This window comes from Aythya fuligula, chromosome 13 (assembly GCF_009819795.1).
Source record: "Aythya fuligula isolate bAytFul2 chromosome 13, bAytFul2.pri, whole genome shotgun sequence".
Classification (NCBI taxonomy): domain Eukaryota; kingdom Metazoa; phylum Chordata; class Aves; order Anseriformes; family Anatidae; genus Aythya; species Aythya fuligula.
In genome coordinates, this window is record NC_045571.1 from 18773057 (window position 1) to 18797427 (window position 24371).

The 24371-nt window shown below is 38.8% G+C and overlaps 1 protein-coding gene across 2 annotated transcripts in view; it reads right to left on the reverse strand.

The window, feature by feature from the left end:
* LOC116494402 (connector enhancer of kinase suppressor of ras 2-like) overlaps window positions 1–24132 on the reverse strand; it is a 171241-nt gene extending 147109 nt beyond the window's left edge. For both annotated transcript variants that reach the window (XM_032196282.1, XM_032196281.1), the window contains exon 1: window positions 23877–24132. In XM_032196282.1, coding sequence (XP_032052173.1) covers window positions 23877–23943 — 67 coding nt within the window. In that variant the 5' untranslated portion in view covers window positions 23944–24132. The remainder of the gene's footprint in view (window positions 1–23876) is intronic.
* Window positions 24133–24371: the final 239 nt, after the last annotated feature.

A 24371-nucleotide genomic window follows, 5' to 3' on the forward strand; every position in this document is an offset into this window, starting at 1 on the left:
AAATGAGCAAGCTTTTACTCTCTGCAGAGCTATTTATCACAAAAGCCTAACTGCAGTGCATATAGATTGTAAGAAACTAGAAAAGGAAGGGAAAATAATGGACTAGTGCTTTCCTCAACAGCTAAAAATAATATAATTTTAACTTGAATATACCTCATCATTTTCTAGAAAATTATATACACACAAATTAACAACAAATACTGAATTTAAAATGTGATTTGGGTTTTTATTGCATTGCATTCTCTTAGGACATTAGATAATTATGGAGTTATTGGTGCTTTACATATGAGCAGACAGACACATACTGACTAGACCACTGCTAAGTGTAGGTATTTTTAAAGTCAATAATATCCAATGGAGAAATCACAAGTACTTCAGTGAGCTGTGCCTTTTAGAAGTATAAAGCTGCTTGGAAGAAGATGATAGCAGGAAATTAAGGTGCACACAAGGTTAGAAGTTTGCGTGGGTTTATTTTTGTTTAACAACTGGTATTTACTCAATGTCTATTCTTTGTTCAATATAAGAAACAAAACAGACAAAAAGATGTGATTGACTGCGATGTTTTTAGTAGCTCCTCATCAATATTTGGAAAACAACAACAGTATCTAGTTCACACATAGTTGCACAAGTGCCTGTTTAGTCTCACCACGTTGCCTGTTTGTCCTACTCCCACCCACTCCCTTCAGCGAGCATTCATAGCACACAACCACTTGCTGGAATTGTTTCATCCTAAGCAGCTCTGCCACCAATCTGTTTAGCACAGTGTCCAGGTACCTGGGCGCGTATGGACAAATTGCTCACAGCGGTGGCTCATCCTCTCACTCCAGGCCCAAACCCTCTCCACGCAGCTGCTCATTACGCTGCTCTCCCCCTTCATTTTGCACACAGTTTGTGCCCTTACACTTTATGGCCATTCTTTCTGTTAAAGTATATACCTATCATCCTCTTCCTCAGACACAAGCCTGAATTTCTTCCCCTACACCTCAAACCACAGGGGGGAAAGCCACAGGTAAGCTCTGGAGAAGCACGGGAGTCCCCTATCCACTCACGCCAAAGCTCTCCAGGCTCATTCTTGCTCACATTCCTGTTTTCCTTTACCATCCCACTACCATTTATCCTAGATTTATTGCCCAGTAGGCCCACGTCATCACCAAAAACATGCCAGCCTTCCACAGCATCAGCCCTCCATTTCTACTCCACCACTGCAGCACCCTTCACCTTCCCCACCCAAAACCAGTCCCCCCAAAGCCCAGCCACACTTCTCCATCCTGCCCTGCCACCTCCCCACCTGCATCCCCTTGGGCCTACCTTTGGCAGCCAGTTTGACCCTAATGTTGAGCAGCCATCTTCTGAGGGGGTGCCTGTGGTGGGGTACCTCAGGGGAAGGTCTGAGGGGAAGTCCTGCCTTCGTCTGCCTCATGGAGGGAAGCGCTGCTGGGCTCCCAACGTGCCCTTTGAGGTAATGAAATTTGGCTGCGATGCTCTTTGCTGGGTGTCTGTGATGCCTTGGTGGCTGGGGACATCCATGTCACACCCTCAGGGACAGCTCTGAGGTGAGGGAGCCCTGAATTTCACCTCTGTCTCCCCCTGCCTGCGATCTGGCTGGTAAAGCTGTGGCCTTGGTTTTCCCCATCCCAAACTGGACAAAATACAGAAATATTGCTGTGTGTTTGGCTGTGGAATTGCTTCATTAGTCCCTTCTCTCCAAATAGGGAAAATGAAATTAACTGTAGAGGCAGGAATTGCTTACTGAGCGATCCAATTTCTAAACCATGTTATGTTTTAGCTATACTTTCTATTGTATTTTCCATATCCAATACAGTATACCTTAGCACAACAAAATATGCAGAGGTTGTGCACATTAATAGATTACACAGGAACAGAAATCTTAAGGAAAATTGTGCTCAGGCCATATGGTTTCATATGAGTTTCATTTAGTCAAAGTGTCTTTTCCTGGCATGATCTTGTTGCTGTAAATGTAATACATTAGCATTATTTAGTGTGCAATACTATCTTTATATATAAAGATTGTAAATTATTTAATGAGAATAAGCTTTTGCATCCATCAAAAATGTCCAGTATGTTATGCACCTGATGTCCATATGAAAATAAGGACCAAGTTTTACCTAAGAGCTTTTGTTTGTCTTGGAGATCTAGGCAATTAACTGAATGTCCATGTGTGTTTTATAACACATATCCGTGTGTCTTCTGTGAAATGTGTTTTACAAAATTTCCAGGCCCTTCCACCTTCAGGCATGACAGAAAAGTTTAGTCCCAGTTACTCAACACTCATGCATACTTCAATGATTTTATTACATAATTATTAAAAATGAATGTGATAATGGAGAAGCATATAGGGTGAAATAAACAGGTGATTTCTGCTGAATTCACATATACATTTTTCTGGGTCTAGAAGTAATCTCACAGAAGCCTCAGGCATCCTGGTGGTGCCAGTGTTCCAGCAGACCCTGGGGCTGTGGTCCCAGCATCCCATCACAGCCAGGCACTGGGGACAATTGGTAGGGAGAAGCCTGCTGCAGCAATTTCCGTGCTCTTCCACAGGTCTCATGCCCACCGTCTGTTATTTTTATATGGCATAAATAAGTACAAATGGCACAAAAGAAGCAAACATAATGCACTACAGCTTTATATTGCTTGTTCGTGTCCCCGTTTTGCTGAAATCTCCGTTCCTTCCATTTTCAAGTACAGAAATTGATCTGTAATTTCAAGTGCAGCAGGTTGCATCAGAACATGTACTTTATCTGAGAACAAAATACATCTTCTGTTAAACAGAGGTTGTAAAAAATCTAAAAAGAAAGTAGTACAAGGTGGTATAGTTTTCATTGATACATACAGCACTTACCTGAAACCAGGGTTGGTTTCCTGAAGTCTCATTTATATATGCACCAGGTAAGCTAATTATACCATTAAGATCATCAGTGATGACAGCTGTTGCTTTGGTAAAACAAGCTTGAGATGGCAGTGAAAAGAAGAGTTTTATTGAACTGTCCCCTCACAGATTTCTCAGTTTATTGGAGAGTAAAAGGAAGGCTGAATCTTTTCAGAGCAGCTTTCTGGAGGCTACAGGGAGCACTGGTTTGTAACCATCAGGATCTCCTCTGCTCTTACAGCAGAAATGTTTCTATACACTCAGGATATTGTATTTATATCTCAACAGCAGATCGCTTGTATTTCCTGAGTGTAGTTCAGTGTTAGTTTGGGACCTATTTTGCAAACATAATCATTAAGATATAGTTTATTAGAGCCAGGTAATTTTGGTTGTATATTTAAAATAGTGCTATTTGCATAAAGATATATCCCATTCAAATACCTGAAAGGAGCAAATCAAAATCTGTTTCTGAGAAAAAAAGTAAATACCAATGAAATAAGCAGGCCTTTATAATTACATTTTGTGCAATGCTAACAATTGCAACAAACTAGGTAGATACTATAGATAGATTTATGGAAGTTTAATGGCTGATAGGCAAATACCATTCAGCAACCTACCTCAGCCCGGTGCAGAAAAGTTATCAGACCCTTGAAATGGAGTTTCTTTTTCCTAGACTTCTGGAATACAGTTTAAGCACATAAGAACGTATAATACAAGGTAGAAAATAAAGCTAGGCAAATAAGATAGAGACATAAACACTGTTATCATATTTTGCTTGCTTTGATTTCATTTGGTTTCAGATTATTTGGGGAAAAGGAAGCTCTGGAGAAAGGAATTTATTAAACATGTAATAAAAAAAGGAAAAGACAGTAGCATCCCACCTCTGAAGTGGAAGAATTGTACTGGAAAGAGAGAATTAAAAACTGAAAATAATTATTATTCTTGCATGCTGAAGACCACGGTGGACAAATACAAACGTATTTGCTTTTGGGTCAATTCATATTGTGCTAGCATGTCTGTAATTGCATCGGCCTAGTTTAAAGACCAAAAAAAAATATCTGAACACTGTAGGAATAAATAGCTCGTTGTAAAGAAAAAAAGAATTCAGAAAATGAATGTAATGTTAGAGGATTATTAATTATTCTATTATTTTTAAATTGAATATGACTTTTTAGGACTAATTTCTTTTAGTGATTTCCATAAATCCATTTATCAGAGTGGATAGAAATATCATTGACTCAGACTTTCACCGTGCCCTTAACTTAGTCTCACTTTTTGTGGTCAAACATAATTATGTATATACTCAATGGTCTTTTTGACCATCAGGGGATCTTTGAGGCAACACTTAGGGAGGTACAAGCATTTTATTTTATTTAAGACTATTTCTTGCTATTTCTATGATTTTGAAGTTATTTACACAAATAAGGGAAGTGGATGAGAAAAATGCTTTTTTTTCTCCTAAAGAACAAGGCACCTATGGGGATAAACTAAACGTGACCCTTGGATCTGTCAAGACAAATTAACTGGTCAAGAACCATCTAAACAAGTTTGAAATTTAAAGTGAGTAAAACTGAAAAGGAGGTCTTTCAGCTTTCATACTTAACATTTAGACCTACAGTGTTTAAGCAGTGAGCTGTACCTTCATTTTTTTTCCCTAAAGGATAAATTTAACTAAAAAATAAATACTGATGGCTGAAGCATTACTTCATTTTTGCCAGCAGCCTGATTCAAAAGTCTTTCTAAGGAACCTGGTTAGGAAATAAAGAAAAAATACTCTTTTTGAGATTAAAATGAATTCAGTAAAAGTTATCATAACTGCCAAACTGGTAATGTGATGACTGTGGTAATTTAAATTGTAAGCAAAATCAATTTTAATTTTCCAGGCAGATGAGCCAAATGCCACCAGGGAGCATTGTATCACAGGTATTTCTTCAGACTGAAGTCCTCTTCATGGAAAAGGTAATTTTTGATCCAAAAGATTGAGTCTGTATTCTGAAAATTGTTCAAATTGTACTTGTTAAATTAAACAAGAAATATTGAGTCTGTAAAATGCTAAAAGTTAACTGTTAGGGAGAAAAAAGTTTGATTTTTGTTAGTTATGGGTCAATTTAGCATAGATTCCTCTGCACAATATATGAAAGTCCTCGGTTCCACAAATTCTCGTGCCATTCTTGACCAAATATCAAAAAGGGAAGCAACTAAATATCCAGTTTACATTATGACTGCAGCTGTAAAACCTTCTGCAAAGTGTTCTCTTAAATGATCCTAGATTTATTTGAGGATCTCACCATTCAAATTTAGTTGTAAGTGTATTACTAAATAAGAACTGTGCTTACTCCATAGTTGCTGAAAAAACTGTGATAACCAGATGCTCCCAGTTTGGTACTAGGTTTGGCACTGGAAAGTTGCTGACAGTCACGTTAGTAACGCAGTGAGTTCTGGTAACACAGTTCCTCTGTGCTACTAGAGTCCTCTTTTGAATTGTAAATGTTCCTAAATGAGCCTGGCTTTGAACTAGCACCACAGTGAAGACAATGTAGATACACAGTAAGAGCGACTGACCACAACGGTGCAACAGATGTGTCTGAAGTAAACAATACTGTTTTCCAAGCCAGCATTTCACAGAAAATCGTACAGCTGGATTATAATTGTACAGAAGGTTGCCTTTAAATCTGTTCTTTTTTTTTTCTGGAATTGATAAATGATGTGGTCAGTCGGGAGCCTGTAAGATCTAGGAAAAGATGTATCTATCAAACCTATACAGAAAAGTGCATTCTGTCATCTTTTCTGAACTGAGCCTCCATGTAGTTGTCATCTGTAAGGGACAACCACAGGTGTCTGCATCAGTGCCTGGAGGAACCATCAGAGAAATCATACACTGGGATCCCAGATACCGTACAATTCTGAGGGGTGTTGATCTCTGATATTTTGAATCAGTTTTGTGATTCTCAATACAGATGAGTTATTTTGTATAGCAGTTGTTCATCTGTGCTTCCCCTCATGACCCTTCTGTCATTTCTTTTAGCAGCTTGGTTCCTAAAAGCCTACTTGCTGCATATATTGATTTCTGCTCTAGTTGTTCCCTATAGCTTTGTGGTATCACTTTTATGTTTGTAATAGCAATCCTCTTTTGCAAAGTGTAGATCCTGTTTATATTTTGTATATTTAGAGCAATCACATGTGTTTATTAGGGTCTGTTCTCATGCAAACCTTGCCTTGGATGAGATTCTTGCCATGGTCCAAGAAAATGGAAAAAACTATGATTTTGAGCAGAATTTACTCCAGCCTTTTGTACTTCTGAAGGCCTGTATGAACTTTGCGATTACAAGAGCTAATTTGGCTTCAGCTGAATTCCATAGGAGACTGAATTCAGGAAAAAAGTACTATACATGCTTCTTCAATAAAAAGAGTTAGGCTGAGTGGCCTGTTTTGAACTGAAATGCAAAGAGTGCCTCCTCCAGATTCATAAACGAATTAAAATCTGTAATGCAGAGAGTACCAAGATAGATACGACAGACTTTACATACTTGGTTCATGTCCTACACTGAGTATACTTGTATTTATCTCTTAAAGGCCTATGCAGTGCATAATTGGCAGGAAAGTAAGCACTGTTTTTTTTTTCTTACTCTATTAAATTACTAAAACAAATATTTTTGCGCCTAGGACTGGTTATGAAGATATAATTCTCCTCTTCTGTGTGTTTGTGTGCTCTGCTGTTAGAATAACTTTCTGTCTAAAAAAATCCATCTTTCCTGGCAAAAAGGATATATGAAAAGAGAAGACTGAAGCGTTTTCCTGGAGATGAGGACAGTCAGAACTTTCGTATAGCCCTCTGTTGCAGGGGATTTTTCATTTTGCTGTAGTTCTCCTTTGTGGTGCCTACATTATTGGCTTAGTGTACATACTGCTTGAGGAGAGATTTTCTTTGTTTGTTTTGATGTTTGTTTGATCTTTGCATCTTCTCCTTTTGAAAATTATCAGCATTCTGGGCCAATGCTTTCCACAGGGTAACAAAGTATATTGCAAATACCCAGCTACATCTTTCCAAAAGAGTTGGCTGTCCAAACACAATGTTCCAGAATTGTCTGTCTTTTTTGATGTCTTCCTCAGCCTGCTCCTCCTCCTTTCTGAATTTCCTGCCATGAATTTTTTTTAAGGATAACATCAAAGGAGCCCGTATGCATGTCAATCCCACAGATACTTAGCACATTGCTAGCGTTTATGTTATGTAAATGGAAGAGAATCGCTGCTTGAGAGAAGCGGCTACAAAGCAGGTAGTGATTTAATGAAAAGCACGGAGATTGAAAGGGGTTTGCCGGAGCCCTGTGTGATGTGAATGTTAAGAAGCCCATTGGCGTCATCAGCTTCCCTGCTGCACTTTCTATTCTCCCTCCTTTTTCAAGGCAGCTTGAATACGGGGACTGCCTGCTAGGGAAAACCTGAAACTAAATGTATAATGAGCCTGGCCACGATCAATGCAGCACAGTTAATCATTTTTATTAACTGAATTAGCTTTTCTTTTTTTTTTTTTTTTTTTTTTTTTTTTTTTTTTTTTTTTTGCTGTTTCTGCATCTTTTTTTGGGGCTGTAAGGCATATTTAGAATATTGTTGCTTTTGGAAAACTTTGCTTGCACCCAAAAATAAACACAAGGTTGTTTTGCCTAATAGAAATGTTCAGGTAAAATATATTTAAATAAAAAAGTGTATGTCTAATGCATCATTTAGCGTGCGAGTTTAGCTCTGAAGATCTGATTCTTCTCTTCAAGCATTGAAAATGTGAACTAATGCAGCTGAAAAAAACAAACAAACAAAAACTAATACTGTAAAACCACTATTAAGTGAATTTGCCGGAGTCAAAGAATTTCTGCTCGAATTAGTTATGGGATTACAGCCAAGCTAAGCCTATAGGTGTCTGAAGGTACACAGGAACAGACAAATGATCACCACAAGAGCTTTATAGGTTCACGGAGCCAATATTTTCTTGGCTCAGTAAGTTTACAAATTTTACATTAAGTCTTCTTTCAAAAGATAAAAAGTGCCTTCGCCATTGGGGCACCTCACCTCCAGCAAACTGTCCATTTGTTGAGTGTGCTTCTTCATAGACACAGTAATATCCTCAATAGTACCACATTCTGCAGGTGGTCCCGCTGATTTCAATGGACCATCCAGTACAGGTGATGTTGATGTTGTTGATTAAAGCAGTTTCCATTATCTGACATGAAAAACTGAAGTGGAATTTCCTTTACATAGAACGAGAAAGGATTCCTTCTGTTTCTAAACCAAAGATTTTTGTAAGCAGTTTTTGTAAACAGTGCAGAAATCCATTGGCAGCTTGATGCAATGATTTACAGTGAAAATACACTGGTGATTTCCAGTGATAGAAGTGGTAGGACAATGAGGCATCCTTTCCCTGTAAGTGCTTTTTCATAAACATGTACTCTCATTACTAAATAGTCCATTGCAATATACTTATTAACATCTAGAAATATTATTCTAACTGCTGATTTAATTTGATGCTGCACTTTGCCATAGACTGTAGTAGAGTTTTCTCTTTATTACACATTTTATCTGAGGCTCTGCTTTGTTTTGCTAGTAACTTTGCTGTTTCCTCCAGTGACTACTGAAATGGAAGGTTGCATCTCTATTTCTATCTGCATGCATTTAGGGATGGTCCAAAACCAAATTCACTACTAAATGGTCATGCAGAAATCAGTTGGTTCCTATGTGAGCTTCTGGAAACCTCTTGCTGTCTTGCAGCCATTTACTAATGGGATAAGTGGATCCCAAATACTAATACAGGAGGAAGTTGCTGTAAACAGACTTTTGTCTTTTGGACTAATCTGCAATGCAAATAGTAACCATATAAGCCTATTAGGAACACTCTTCGTATAACCTACTCAAATACGTAAACAAAAGTTTCTGTTACTCTCAGGTCATTTCAGTGCATTGAAACAAGGCTTCTGTTTTTTATTTCAAACAGGAAAACTTGTTTTGCATTCAAGTATTCATCCTATGTCATTTCTAAACTAAGCAGTGCTGCAAAGTAAAATCACCTAACCTGCTGAATCTTTCAAAAGAAATAAAATGGTAATAAATGGATACTAACATTTCACTTCATTAAAATTTGTGTTGGTACCACATGACACAGGAAATTAATACTTTTATAGAATTTTCTGAAAATTTTTAAAGTAATTTGACTGTAGTATTTAAATGCTTTTGAATTCCAAGGGATTTGACAACCCGAAGTGTAACTTAAGCCTTTTAAAATTAATAAATATTTCATAAAAATACAGAATATATCATAGTATAATTACTTAAGATTTCTTGTCCGGTGTCTGGAAATTTTTCTTTAATTCTTGTCCACCTTTTAAGGAGAAAACCCTTGTACCAAGAAAGAGGTTACCTACCCATGTACTTTCCATTTATTTTCTCTTATTCACATCTTTTTTCCCTCACCATCCTTCTCATCCTATGCAAATCAACTCCTTGATTTGCATGCAATGCTTTAATTTCAAGTCTGATGAGATTACATTGTTAAATAGAACTTTTTTTTTAACCACTGTATTCTTGTTTTGGCCGTGTATCTCTTCAGTGGCAAATTTCAGGTGAAGTCAGTGGACACTGATTTGTAACTGCTATGTAGAATTTCAGATTTCTTCCTGACTGACCTGCTTAACATAATTAGCTTTTTCCTTATGCTGAGCTGACAGATACCTGAGAAACAGCAGGCATTCTCAATGTTAATAATGCTATGCAGCCCAAGGCTTTTTTTCTTAAATTACTAGAATATAGAAGATAGCAGCAAGTCATATTTGTTGAATAAATTGTGAAGATGTTTTAGCTTAACGGAATCAAAGATGAAATCAAAAGGCATTAAAAAAGGAACAGAGAAATAATATATTTTCCCAGAGGCTGTGGTCCACGAAGTACTTGGCTTATGATGACCAGACTATGTGATTTTGTTTCTCTGTATGATTCCTGTTCAATGCTGAGGCATGGATTAGTGTGTGACCTATCAGAGATGTCTGGAAGGGTTCTTTGGGCTTTAGCAAGAAAAAGGTTCTCCGTCATGACTTAGAGGTAGCTCAGCACAGTATCACTAGGTGAAGAATCAGCAGATATTACTGAATCAAGGTTCCTTATGCTCATGCTGCATGCATCTGTAATGAGAGGTCGTCCGTCCCTTTAGCACAAGACAGGAAAGAATGGCCACAGGAGAGACTCTCTCCAGGTAGCAGAGACACTCAGGAGCTGTGCCAGAGCTGTCTCCTTGTTCTCCTTTTCCCTAGTTCACCAGGCTTCTTGTTGGGCCATACAAAATATAACTATTGTGCTTTCCCTGGCTTACCTTAAGACACGTACTTCTTAATTTATTTCTTCTAATAACTCACCTGAGCATTTGTAACACGTCTTATATTAACACACGAACTAATATTAATTACACATATTAACACACGTACTATATTAACTACATTGACACGAAGCACATTTGTACCAGGACTTCACGCTGCCATGCAATACAAACCCAGAACATACCGACACTTAGAAAATTCACCATACAAAAATCAGGGCAGCATAAAACGTTTTTTTGAAAATTAGTTTTGACAACAGATATGGAAGTTATTTTCTACTTTGAATATGTTTCAAAATAAGTAACCTCTAACTTGACAAGCACGGTAGTTGAATTGTTCATATGCTTTCAGAGGGCTGCAAGGCATAGCAGGGATAGTAAGGAGCTTTCATTCAAGAAGAAAGCACTTGCAGCTTCCAGAAAGCCTTGATTCTATCATTAAAAAGACATTTTTGTTTTATTTTTGTAACAATTAGCTAATGATTCCCAACCCATATGCTTGTACCAGCTGTCTGAACCTTCACAGACCCAATCATATTTTTTCCTTCAGAGAAACCATTTCATATTACTTAATAATAATAGTCAAGATCGTTATTTTAATTCTCATCACTTGGAGTCCAAACACAGCCCAAACATATATATGATGAATAATATGCTTCAGATTTTTCCCTTGATTAATGGGCTGTGTGTGTGCAGAAATCCATGTCAGTCTCGAAGCTGTGCTTTCCCCAGCAAAGCAGTTGCTGGCCAGGTCTTACCTCCTGAAGCAGTTTCCCTGCACTATGGAGCAATGATCGTGGCTCTGAAGTACAAGCACCCAAAATGAAATGTTATAACTTTCTCATGCTACAGAGGCTAACGGTAATACCTGCCATTTCCTTGCATTTCACCATTTCTCCCTGTCATTATTTAGAATTGTTGCTCTTGAAATACTTATTACCCGTCAAGCTCAGAACCTTTATCTGCCTCATATTTTGTTTGAACTAAGTCCTCTTTCAGTCCCTACCAACCCTACCTGTCATTGCGGGCACTTTTTAGCAATCCAAAAATGTCTCAAACCATGCAAAAGCAGAGTTCTGTGGTGAAATACTGCTATAAGGGATACACCAGAGCCCAAAAAAGCTCTAGTAGTCCCCAAACTGTATATAATGCTACCATTACTCTTTGATAGTAAATCCTGCCTTGACCTAGGTTACTTGATCTGGAAAAGAGAAGAACCTAACAAGCAGTAGGATGCTAATAATGATCCTACATTTGCATAGGGCCTCTCATCTCAAAAGCGTTAAGCACTGTTGTAAAAGCTGCACAAGGACAATTTTATCCTTAACTGAAATGCCAGCTGTGGACCAACCTGTGATAGCTGTTTAGGACAGAAGTGAACCATGCAATACAGACAGTAAGAAGAGACACCGCAATCTACCTTCTAGCTTTTAACAGAAGTAGTTAAAGGTTCACATTTTAACACCATTTTTAAAAGCATTTTGACTGCTTTCTAATAGCTCAGGCTGCTGGAATCTCAGTTTAGATCACATGAGCATGTACTTTCATCAGCGTAGATATGAAAAAGCCACCGTGATGACTTCGGTTAATACGGATTGAGAAAAATGATCATTTTCTGAATCATAAACATCATCTTTATTAGGCCAGTACATTCATTTCCAGTCTGATATATCTACAAACCAGAGCAAGTGCATCTGTACTCAAGCAATACTTTGGACTTTCATTAACCCATGTAATTGTGCAATTGCGGATGTTTGCTTTATTGAAAGTTGTATGTGCACTTGCCCATAGCTGCACTAGACTACTACACCTTCTTTAAATGGTTTTCTACGCAGGCTTTTTTCAGCTCTTGTCATTATACTCCTTGTCTGTTAGCATTTATTGATTTTTAGAGTCAAACCAATGAGTTAAAACACAGGAGGTGGAAACGGAAATTGCGCAGGAGCAAAATAGAAGACAAGGAACACTGGAAGTAGGTATGGCTTTAATGAGCATTGCTTCTTTACTGGTCGCTAGTTGGATATATCACAAGAATTCTTGACAGATCACTATACCTTTTAAATAAGAAAAGAGAATACACCAGTGCATGATGGTACTGTGAACTAAAGTGTCCCTTGAGAGCATTTCTTAATTATATTGCTTGATCAGTTTTATCACCTTACCCAGAGCAGCCGGTGTGCAGGATATACTGACGTTACTGTAAAAAGAACGCTACGCTGTAATAATTGATTTCATTGTACATAGTTGTCTCTCATTTACTAGCCTGATTTTTGTGGGCCATGTCTCACTGTATGCAAGTTTCCCTAACATGAACTCAATGGCAGTTAGCTTTAGGATGATCTACTACAGAAAACTTAATAACAAAACTTGCTCTTCTTATGCCACTTTAGTGGTCAAGTGCTATTGACAGTCATTTGGACTGAAAGCAGCACAGACGATAGTGCATCAGTAGTCTATGAATACAACTGAATTTCTAAGTTTTCAGTAAAAATCTCAGATAATGCCCCTTTCCTGAGATTTGTACAGATAAAAAGACTGTGGGATGGACCTTAAGGAAGACCACATGCTTTTTTTAAGTACACATAGGCAGCTTGCAGTAATTTTGAGGCGTCATGTGAATTTATCACAGAGCTCAACTGGCTATCTAGACGTGTAAATCAAGTTTATTGAATAATCTTGCCTACAGAAAGTGGTGAAATGACCTTCAGACCAAAACAACACAAAATAAGTTTACCTTCAATCTCCTCTGTACTTTTTGGATGTAGTTTGGAAGCCTTTTTCATTTTCCACTCTGCGATGAATCACAGTTCCCTTTTCAAAACGTACTTATTTAGAATAAGTTGGCCAATATTTTAGCATATTCACTGGTTTTGTTTATTTGCTGTTTTTTTGTTTTGGTTTGGTTTCTGAGAAACCTTCTCTGTTCTTTATCTGCACAAAACTCATAAATGCGGATTCAGATACCATTTAGGCAATGCTTAGATATGGAGCTTCAGTACCCTGTTTTGGAGATAGTAGCTGTGGAGTACAGAAATCCATCGGTTCCCTATTTATTAGTGATGGTCTGATTAGTCCATCATGATTCATTCTGGTGTTTCTTGAACAGCTGCGAAGTTATAATGCATATTCCGGTATTTCATGTAATTTATGAATTTTGTATATAATCGTGGCCTGCTCTTAATCATTTTCATTAAACATTTTCAACAGCATTAAGACAGTAATCCAGGATGTGGCTTGCACAGATAAACTTAACTCAAGCTTGCATGAATGCCTACTAAGCTTAACCATAGATGCAGATTATTTGCCTCTGCTCTTTCACCATTGTCATGGCTTCATTATAAGAACAAGAGCAGACTGTTCCAGGATGGCATTACATAGCTTAACGGCATTCTGTGAGGTTTAATTTTGCTGGTGACATTGTCCTTTTATGTGACAGCTTACCGGTCTGCAAACAAAAATTTGAAATATTGTCCATCGTTTCACCTCAAATACGGGATATTAATGAGATTTGAAAGAACAAATTTTATGAGAATTCCAGCAATTCAAATTAAGTATGGCATTAGATGAGGGGGGAAAAAACAAGGCACTGGAGTGAATAATTTCATATGCCCTGCAATCAGCAGGACAGACTGACATAACACAGAAGAACCAAACAGTTTTGGTTCACATTGAATTTCTGTCTGGACATATGTCATGAAAACTGGAGACCTGTCAAAAACATACAGGAGGTACTTAAATACCTTCAAAAATGCTTTCAAAAATGCCAAGGTTTATACTGAATTAATTTATAAGGAGTGCCAAGTTTCCTCATATATCAACATCCTTTTATTGCAAAAGTTGTTCATAAAAGACAATGTAACAGTACAAAATATTTTAAGAATAAAGCTGCTAAATATTTTTCTACTAAAGGAACTCATAAAGGAAGCCTTACTAAAGAAAGAACTACAGAACTACCTTTAAATACATAAAATTTGTGGAACTTAGCAGTGGAGAGAATGACCTAAGAGGAACTGACAATGACAGGGGTTAGGAAAACTCTTTTTTCCATGTTTTAAGTAATCTTGATGGCTTTTTGGAATGATTCAGAGGCTGAATTAAACCACTTTTTTTTTTTTTTAATAATCATTTGAGCAATTTCTTTTCTGGTTAAAACACTTCCTCATTGCTGGTATGCACATCATTACTTCTGCTGTCACCACAAAAGCTATTGATAATTTTTCCCAAGGATTATCAGAGAAACAAGAAATAGCAGATAAGATATCCCAGCCCATCTTTCTTTCAGTGAATGATGGTTTCCTCAGCACATTTCCTAGTGTTTTTAAGTCCACTGTTGAAAGTCTCAGTAAGTGTTTTCCTCCATTTTTATAAGAAATTTGAAATTATCTAAACTAATCCCTTAAGTGTCTTTTTATTACCTATATGAAAATTTCTTCTTTCTCTATTTATGGTTATAATTTCTCTGTTTTATTATTTCAGTGCATTTTTTGTTGTATTTTTGATGCATTATTCGCTAATTCTCTTCAGTCTCCAAAATTTCTTTCTGGAAATGCATCATCTCTGACTACTGCACTAAGTGGATCCATTTCTTTTTATAGGAAATTCAATTAGCAAATAGTCTAAACTTCTCTATTAGTTCTGAATTTCTCGTACATTTGTCTACTAGTTTCTTCCAATTATATGGTTCAAATGCAGGGTTCAAAGTGTTTCTTCTCTGCTTTGAATGCCTTTTTCCTCTGTAAATTATGAAGTTGTTTTCTGCATAACTAAGGAAAATTCTCAGTGTGGCTTGGCAATGAACAATTAAAATCTCTTGACAATGGGCAATTAAAAGCTCTCCTTAGTGTTCTATAATTTAGGACATTTTCAATATGAGCTCGTTGTTCGTGCTGAGTGATCAATAACAGCTGCCTACGTGTGTCCTTCCTGGTGTTAGGAATGTGCCCACTGCAGCACATCCCTGCTTTGTACAAGAGATGTCTCTGCCCATTGCAGAGAAGTTGGGAAGTTGGTATTGTTGTTGAACCACCTCTCAGGGAAGCAAAATTTCAGTCTGAAAGAGAAGTGAGAAGATCCTTAACATTCACTGTGGATTTTAATGTACAGCTACTGAAACATTAACATAGGATTTCTTTCAGCTCCACCTTAAGGCTACCAGAAGTTGTGCTAGGGCTCTTTAGGCAGGTTTTTCTTACCCAAGTAGGAAGTTTTTAACTTTCTGTAAGCAATATGAGGCTGTCATAGTGGTAGACCTCTGGTTATAAAAGAATACTTGGATGGAATTGCACACATTTGCAATAGACAGATCCGTCTTTGCTTTGCCAAGCCTGAGATCAAAACTTGCTGATGTCATTTGGTTTTTGTTATCTGCTAATGCTTAGTATGGACACGTCTCTGTTGTTTTGGAAGAGTATTTGCATTTCAGGACAGGCAGCACGGCGCAGCAGCTGAGCTTTGTGGTTTTTAGTGAACTGCCAGAACTCTGCCCTACAGGACCGTAAAAACTCCTGTGCAGGTCCAGGCACTGGCTGGTGAATACTGGGGAGAGGGGAGAAAAGGATTTTACCATTGCCACATTGTTTTTTCCATTCTGTTTTTCCTCTTGTTCTCCCTTCATTACTCTCTTCTGGATTTTTCACTTCTAGATCACTGCAACCCCCTACTCCCTAAAATACATAAGCCCAGAGCCAGTATTTTTCAGTATTAAATGAATGAAGTACTTCACAGTCTGATGCTTACTCTCCATCTGATTATGAAAGAGGCAAGAAACATACTGCTAGGGAATAATATGAATAAACAGGGGGAGGGAGAAGAAAAGAGAGCAGAGGAAGCTGGTGAAGAGAGAGAGCTGTAACATGCTTTTCATTCAAGTGATAATTGCTATGTCTGAGTTGTCAGGCTGATGACACTACTGTCTGTCTGAACTCAAACAGGTAGTTTTCCATATAAACTAAAAAGCAGATGTGTCAAATTAATCCTTTCTGTAGTTGTAGTAGTTTCAGTTCAGTTACAGAAGACACAATTAGTGCCTCCTAAAATCTGTAGATTTGCTGTAGCCTTTGCATGATGCTTAGAATGAAAATGGTGGATATGTTTCTAGGGTATAGAGCTGAGTGTATTTTGTAAAATTAGCATCTGTTACATTTTTATCTTAAACCTCACCCACGCAATAACTAAAATGCACCACAGTCTTTTTATAATTCATGTTTACTGGAAAACAGCTGCTGAAGAATTCGAGTAGGGAAAACCAAATTTGCATTGGCCTTGAATTTTTCTGAGTGCATCACTATAGAAGGTCAACAAGGATACTTGTTGGGAGCCATTTGAGTATTAGTTAATCAGGAATAATTTAATTTTGAATCATCACTAGAGCTCTTCACAAATACAACCTTACAATTTTTTCCTCTATCTGATTCCTATAATGATAACTCACTGCGCTCCATCTTTCCAACTCCTGTCATCAGTACATAGCATCAGGGTATCACTGGAACGCTTCAGATTTATTTGGAAAGGTAAACTGCAGAAGCAGCATTTAGAAGATATCCACAAAATTAAGCTGGATGGAGACAATGAATGTACATCATTGTTCAGCAATATTCCATACCATAAACCACTAAACTTAACAGTTTAGTAGTGCAGTGCTTCATTTAGTATCATCAATGTCGCTTACTTCACCAGCAGAACTTCTCTCCTTTTTTTTTTTTTTGCTTTTAAACCCTTCTAGGTGTTAAAACTATTGCTCAAAACACCTCAGGACAAATTGTAACATACTTTTTGCTTTCCTGGCATTTGAAAGTGTTGTAATATTTATTGTGCCTCATGCATTTTTTCCTTCATTATAAATAGAAATGTAAAAAAGATTAAACCTGTCAAAACCAGACGGATGGACTGACTGCTTAGTTGCAATGTACGGTCAGTATTGACCGCAGCTTTCTTCAGATTCCACGTAGGCAGTTTGTGATGATAGAGCCATGCCATGCCTGCCAGGTCTTTTTGCCAGGGACTTTTATAAATACTTAGTGCTATGCAAATGTTTTAGAAGAAAATTAGAATTAAAGTGAATTTAAAGAAAATCAAGGCGATGAAAGAGAAATTTAAAAATTAAAGATACTGAAGGTAACACCGATGCGTTCTCATACCATCCTTGTTCATCATGAACTCACCTGGCCACGCTTCCTTTCTGAGATATAGTGAGCTGAGACCCTGAACTTTAGATGGCAGTTGCTGTATGACTTTTTTCATGTTCTTTCCTAAGCAATGTGCAGCTGCTCCCTGACCCAACCTTCCCATTGACAATCCCTCTCAGAATATTTGAAATGCAGACCCATCCCAGGCACCTACCTATGTCTGCAGGTAGGATACTCTTCTTACACAGGTATTCTGGAAAGTACAGACCATGGAATATCCAGAAGGAAGCTAGAACTGTAGTCTCTCTGAGAGCACTTCACGTTTCAAAGATGAGAGTCATACATATGTAAGAAACCATCACAAGCTCTTGTCTGACCTGGCAGAAGCCTTGAGAAGGCGTTAGGCTGTTCTGCAGACAGCCGGGTACAGAAACCATTGCAGAGGGATATTTGTCTCAGTGCTCTTAGCTGTGTTCAAACCCTCGTGTAAAGGAAATGCCCAAACCCACTCAGCAGCTTATTCCAATGCTTAACCATACCTATGTTAGGAAACTGATTCTTGAAATCTGATCTTAATCACTCACATTACAAAGTGGTCAAACAGAGGTGTGCTCTGCTGGCCTTTTAGATCAAATAGCTTAGCACGTAGCTGTCTTTTCGACGTGGGTAGAAGCATTGTTTTAACACTGTACTCACTGACTCTAGCTGTTGATTACCCTTTGTGTCTGTGTTATAGACTGCAGACCTTATCCCAGCTTCTCTGAAGTTCCTTCTCATTTGCTACTCCTGTTCTATTTCACTTTTGGATGAGGTAATTGACTCAGGTTAATAGCAGAAACTAAAGGTACAATAGGCTGAACCAGGTGCTACGATACCAGCATGAAATAATGGGTATTTCCTCTCGCTCGGTGTTACATTTCTGTGACAGTTCACGCAATACAAAGCTGAGAGACCAAGTTCATTCTCATACTTGCTGTTCGTACAGATCCATACGTGTATGTAAGAACAGATCTGCAGTTAACAGTCTGAGGGAACTGTTAAAAAAGAGAAAGCAGTGATGATTAATGTAATGTTCATTCAGAAATATAACTGGTCCTAGAGACCTGAGATTTTAGCTGCACAGATCACAGATGAGCAAGGATTAAGACCGAGCAGAGGGAACAAGCCAGTGGCTTTGGCAGCAAGCTGCTGCAGGCAGCAGGCAGGTAGGTCCCCACTTCGGGCACTGCCCACGGCAAAGCTCTGGAAACCCACGGTGTTGGTGCTGCCCTAGAGAGGGGCCAAAACGTGTGGTGCAGGAGCTGCTGCTGGAAGTAGGGCGGCAGCTGGAGCAGAAACCCCAACTCCCTAGGGCCCCAGCTATCCAGCCTTCCAGCCTCGTTCTTGTCTTTCTTTCTTTCTCTCCATTTCTGTGCCACTCCCTCATCACTGCAGGAGAAGTTAGCTTTTGTGGCAAATTATTGAGAATCCTGGAGCTCGACTCGTCAGTCAGGTATTTATTAGCACCAACTCTGCCTGTTCAACTTGGTTTTTTAAGATACCCTGATTTTTCATTGGCAAAAAACAACATTCATCATAGTTGTTGCCAAATTTTATTGCTAAAAGTATTACGGTTTGAAACTTTCAAGAGGAATTGGAGAAGTGCAGACAACTCTGATTCGATGACTTCCTAGTGACAACTGGAAACGTGGTACTAGTAGAACACAGAAATCCACGGGGGAGCCACAGCAGTGGATTGTTTGTTTCAGTTTTGAAGCTGGTGAGTAGGAGGAAAATGATGAAACCTTTGCCTTAGCAGTGCTTGAAAATTCAGTGCTAATTCTGAGGACATCTCTATTTGTGGCTCTCAGTCAGTTCTCCTCCGATCCTATTTGTCTATAGAAAGAACCAAAAGGATGCTATCAAACCTACATTTTTCTAAATAAGGTATGACCTGGGTTATCTGCTCAAGTTTCAAATTGTATCTTGTGAAGCCGAGTTCTTGCATTACGGGATTCTAAGGTCACGAAGGGGGATGAAGGCAGCTAAGCATCATCCAGCTCAGTTCCTGCAAGGCTGCCTTTGCAGTAGATCATAATATTTAGCTGTGCCTCCAGTACAATCTAAGATTTTATATATTACACTCTGCAAATAGAGGAGACTCCCTGTTCATGACATACTGCTACAGAACAGGTAGTGATCTAATGAAAAGCAAAGGAGACTGCGAAGGGGTTTGCCGGAGCCCTGTGTGATGTGAATGCTAACAAGTCCTCTCACGTCATCAGCTTCCCTGCTTTCAGCTCCCCCTCCCTCCCTTCCTTTCTCTTTTATGAGCCAGCTTGAAATCAGGGAATTACATGCTAAGGAAAACCCTTCAGCTAAACATATAATTATTCCGCACAGGATCAGTGCAGCACAGTTAATCAGTTTACCAACTGAATTAATTTTTATTTTTTACATGTCTGCATCTCCTGTTGAGAGTGGAGAAATTCTAGGTTTAAGGAGAAAAAAACTGGTTGCAGTTGTGAAATGAGCATCTGAAGCATTGTGAGAGAAACCTCCACTGCAGGCTTGGAGGCTTGGGCAGGCAAACCTCAGAGCCAGTCCCCAAGACTTTGAATAAAGGACTCCATGTGGAATTGTTACTGACAGGTACTTGAGAAATAACTGGCTTCCTGTTTTAATTTTTAGCTGTTTAATAATATTCTACTCTCTGAAAGTCACAGCTGTATTTCATTGCGTTGTATTTCATTGTGTTTCATTGGATTGTTTTGGAAAGTTAGTGTTTATCTGTGCACAGGTGTCACTTCCCTGTAAAAGAGTTCATGCATTAAATGCCCTACTTGTAAACTGCTTCATTTAGGAAGTACAAAATCTGTAAATGCTGTTATTTGTAAAAGTACAGAGCAAGCCGTGTAGGTTCTGCTTACAATGAAAACACAAAGCAGCATGCACCTAGTAACTGTAGGTGCAAGAGAGAGCCAGGAGCAAGGCAGCATAGCTCCCCTCTCCCCCTCTAACCCCCCAGATTTGGAAGGATTACATTCCATAGTGTGCACATACATATTAAAATAGATGGCTTCTGGTTCAGGAGTGCTCACTGATAACATGCTAGCAACTGCAGAGTGTCTTTGAGTTTCAGAGCAAGTGCAGGGGTTCATAGGCCAACAAGTATTCCAAGTCTGCAGGTCAAAGCATTACAGATGTAAATATTGATGTGGTTTTTGTCATTTAATCACGCTCACATGCTAATCAGAGGAAAAACAGAGCCAGCTTGAAAAATATTGGGATTATTAATACACTTGCAAGTTTTACAGGTAATATTTGTTTTCCTAGCTGTGCCAAAATGGAAGTTGAGCAAGGCAATGTAAAGTTCTTTCTCCTAAAGTAATTTTTGAGGCCATAGTATATACCCCCAGGAAAACATTTGAGTTATGTACAAAAATGGATATATACCAGGAGATATACTGGCACATTTTCTGAAGTGAAAACTGTTTACAGAAATTTAAAATTTTGGGGAAAAAAAAAAAAAAAAGGAATAGACTGAAAGTGTCTGTTAAAAGTAACTTCACTATTCATGTTATCACCCCTTTGAAAACTTCCTTTTTACCACAATGCTTTCTGCTGTGTATTTACTAATCTTTACAAAATATTTTTGTACTAATTTCTTTAGTACAAAGGTACCCCAACCCTTAGTTTCCAGATCCTCTCTAATCCTCACGAATCAATTTCTGAAGACTTGCATGGCCTTTTCAGGTTGTCCACCACATCCGATGCGGTGCCCAAGTTTAATCCCAGATGAGCGCTTTCTTGAGATAGGAACCATGGGTAAATACAAGATGCCAACTTGTCATAATAATGTTTCTTAGAGCCTAGTAAGTTTTACTTTTTTTGGCAAGTAACATTTCCGTAGGGAAAAGAACAGAAGGGTGTCTCCTCTTGGTTGGAGCTTGGGCTGATAACAGCACCCCGTGACCAGGACACACGGTGGGTAGCCAGGTCTCAAGCTATTAACATCATTGCTGTGTCTTTCTCCCATCTTCTCTCCAACTACTAGATGCTGCTGGTACTCACTACCAGTTAATTTCAAGCTGTGTACTGTACTACAGCTTTTAAAGCTAAGTTATAATAGCTAAAATAATTCTGATAAATGCAAGTAAAAAAAAAGATTATTTCACTGTGAAATACAGTATATTTTGCAACCTTTACCTATAAAGGTAACTCACTACCTATTTTTAAGGAACAAAAAGGTACATTATGCTTGCCATATTAGATGCATTGTTTATTAACATGTTGCTTTCTATAGTAAAGATAATATGCCACATTTATAATGTGGCAATTTGCCTGAAATGTCTTCACTGTACCTTTTAGTCCTGCTGAAGAAGTGTACCTTTCAGTATAGATGACATATGCAAAAGCAACGTTATCACTTGGATATTACTACCTGGGCAGGACTTCGACCTCTCTGATGCATTCGAAGCTATTTAGAGGAATGACTACAGCTAATGGAGCTGGCATACAGAATACAAATGGAGCTGACCTACAGAATATACAGCAATTACAGGGAAACAGTGGCCACAGTTAGGCAATTTTTGTGAAGTTAGGGATTTCCACATAGTTTTAAACTAATTTAGGCATGCTTCCATTTGGGCTTGTTAGGTCGTTTCTTTGCGTACAATTGAAGTATGGGTTTAAAAGTAACCATTGGGATAAAACTGAGGCTTCTAATACTGGCACAGTGAAAATGGGTAGATGTGCAACTTTCCTGGTTGTGGATTTGTAGCACTCATGTTACCAAGGAAAATCCCTATCTTGTGACTACTTAAATGTGTTCATTGCATTATATTTATGCGTAAGCCCAGAGGCAAAAAACTGACAATGCTGTCTGCTGCTGACTTCCTTATAGGTGCAGGATGCCGTCTTTGTATAGAAATGTAACTGTCAGACAAGTCAATATTTAAAATATATAATATGTAAAATAATTAAAACCCTTTAGTTTGTATGATCTTCTTGCTTCCTCTGGTATGTACTACACATGCTATGGCCAGTGTTACCCAAGATGAAATTAGTTTATACCATAAAGGATAAAAAAGTAGCAGGGAGTATTTTTAAACTTAGCAACAAGTATTGCACACACTTCGACATTTAATTTACATTATAATTTAACTTATATGCTAAAATACCATAACAATCTGTCTACTAATAAAGGTGTGGATCAGCAAACTCTGCTCTGCCCATACATTAGGTATTGATTTCAAGTAATGGCATTGGAGTATGGGAATCAATCCTACATCTAATGGCTTTCAGATCCATCCTGACGACCTGCTTTAGACCTCCCAATTAACCCAAGCTGACAAACACCTGAGCTACAAGCTACATACAGTCCCTCAGATAGCATTCACTTCCCAATACTGCGTGCTTGTAGAAGAATAGTTTGCTTGTAAATGTGGTATTTCTGACGAGCAGCCCAATTCCAGTTAAGTATGGAGCTGTACCCCAGCAGAAGGAAATGTGAGCCATTCCCTGGTGAATGACAACGCACCAAAACCTTTAAGGACATTATAGTGGGCATCCAGCTCATCCCTCCAGTAAGTTCAGTAATCACATTTAAAGAAATCATTTCTGTGAGTAACGTACAAGCCAAATTTGCACCTCTTTTCCTTATATAATGGAGATCCCTTACAGCAGAAATCATTTGTCTCCGAGACAGACAGCTCATCAGAAGCAGTATATAACAGCAGTGCTTTCTACCGTGTCAATACATTTTCCCCCACTCAGGAGAAATTTAAAGCACTTAACATCGTGAGCGATTCCTCACCCTCCCCTCTGAAGCAAGCAGTGTGTAGCACAGCTGAGCGTTATAAAGCAAAACATGTCACAGCTTATGGCTGTGTTGTGAAACTGCAAATGTGCCGGGAAATCGTCGTTCTGCCAAGTTATCCGGGAGAGTTTCCCCAGCGAGGCTGTGCTCAGCCCCGTGCGTTCCCCCTCGCACGCCCCACACACGGCTGGGGACCGCAGGGTGTTGGGCAGAGCAGCAGCACGGGCAGGAGGCGCTGGGAAGCCCGAGCAAAGCGGGACCTGTCACTGAAGGATCAGAATTCCTCCGTCCAGCCACCGGCACTTCATGCTCCCGGCGTCACCCTAAACTACACACGAGTGCTGCACAGCCACTGCATCAGATCACCTGATATGAGCAAAACAGAGCTAATCAGGGCAAATTTAAAGCAGCCAAACATAATAACATCACGCTGTGCAAGGCATGATGGAGTCATGAGACACAAACACTTTATGTCTGCGTTTCCCAACAAATGCATCAGAGCCCTGCTCAGGGCTGGGCAGAAATTCCGCCAACATGCTGTACGGCTTAAACCACCTCGCTCCTCAGTCGTGCCTCTGAAAACTACTGTGCAAAGCAGCATATGGGTGATTAGAACTGCATAAACTCGTCCCAAAACAAAGAACACAGGAGCAGACATGTAAATTGCAAGGACCCAAAGTACAGACAATACATGGTAATAAAGGATCGTACCTTTCATCCAATCCACTACTTGCTTGGGCGTCCACTTGCTAATAGGTTCCATAACGAGAGCCATCATCGGATCACTTTATCATTCACACCAAAATCAGAAAAAGGAGAGCAAAAAACGTATCAGAGCATGGCTGGGATAAGAGAGCTGGAGGATTTTACAGTGCAGTCCAAAGACAAGATGATGCTTTGTCCCTCCAGGTTTCTCCTGCACTGATTCAGTAATGTATAAAATTACACTGCTTGATCAGCTCTGGCACCTCCCCCACTGCACACAGCCTGCAACACACTGGAGCACACGGAGCCAGGAAATGGTGCAGTACGTATAGACTTACTTACAAAAGCCTCTACCCAGTGATCTACTTATTAGACTGGCACAAATATAAAATTATATTACACAGAGAGCAATTCGAGCTGGAGCTATTCCAGGCACTGAGTTTTAAGGAGCTTTATTCCAACAAGCTCTGGGATCTTCATCGGGGAAAATATCACTACTGT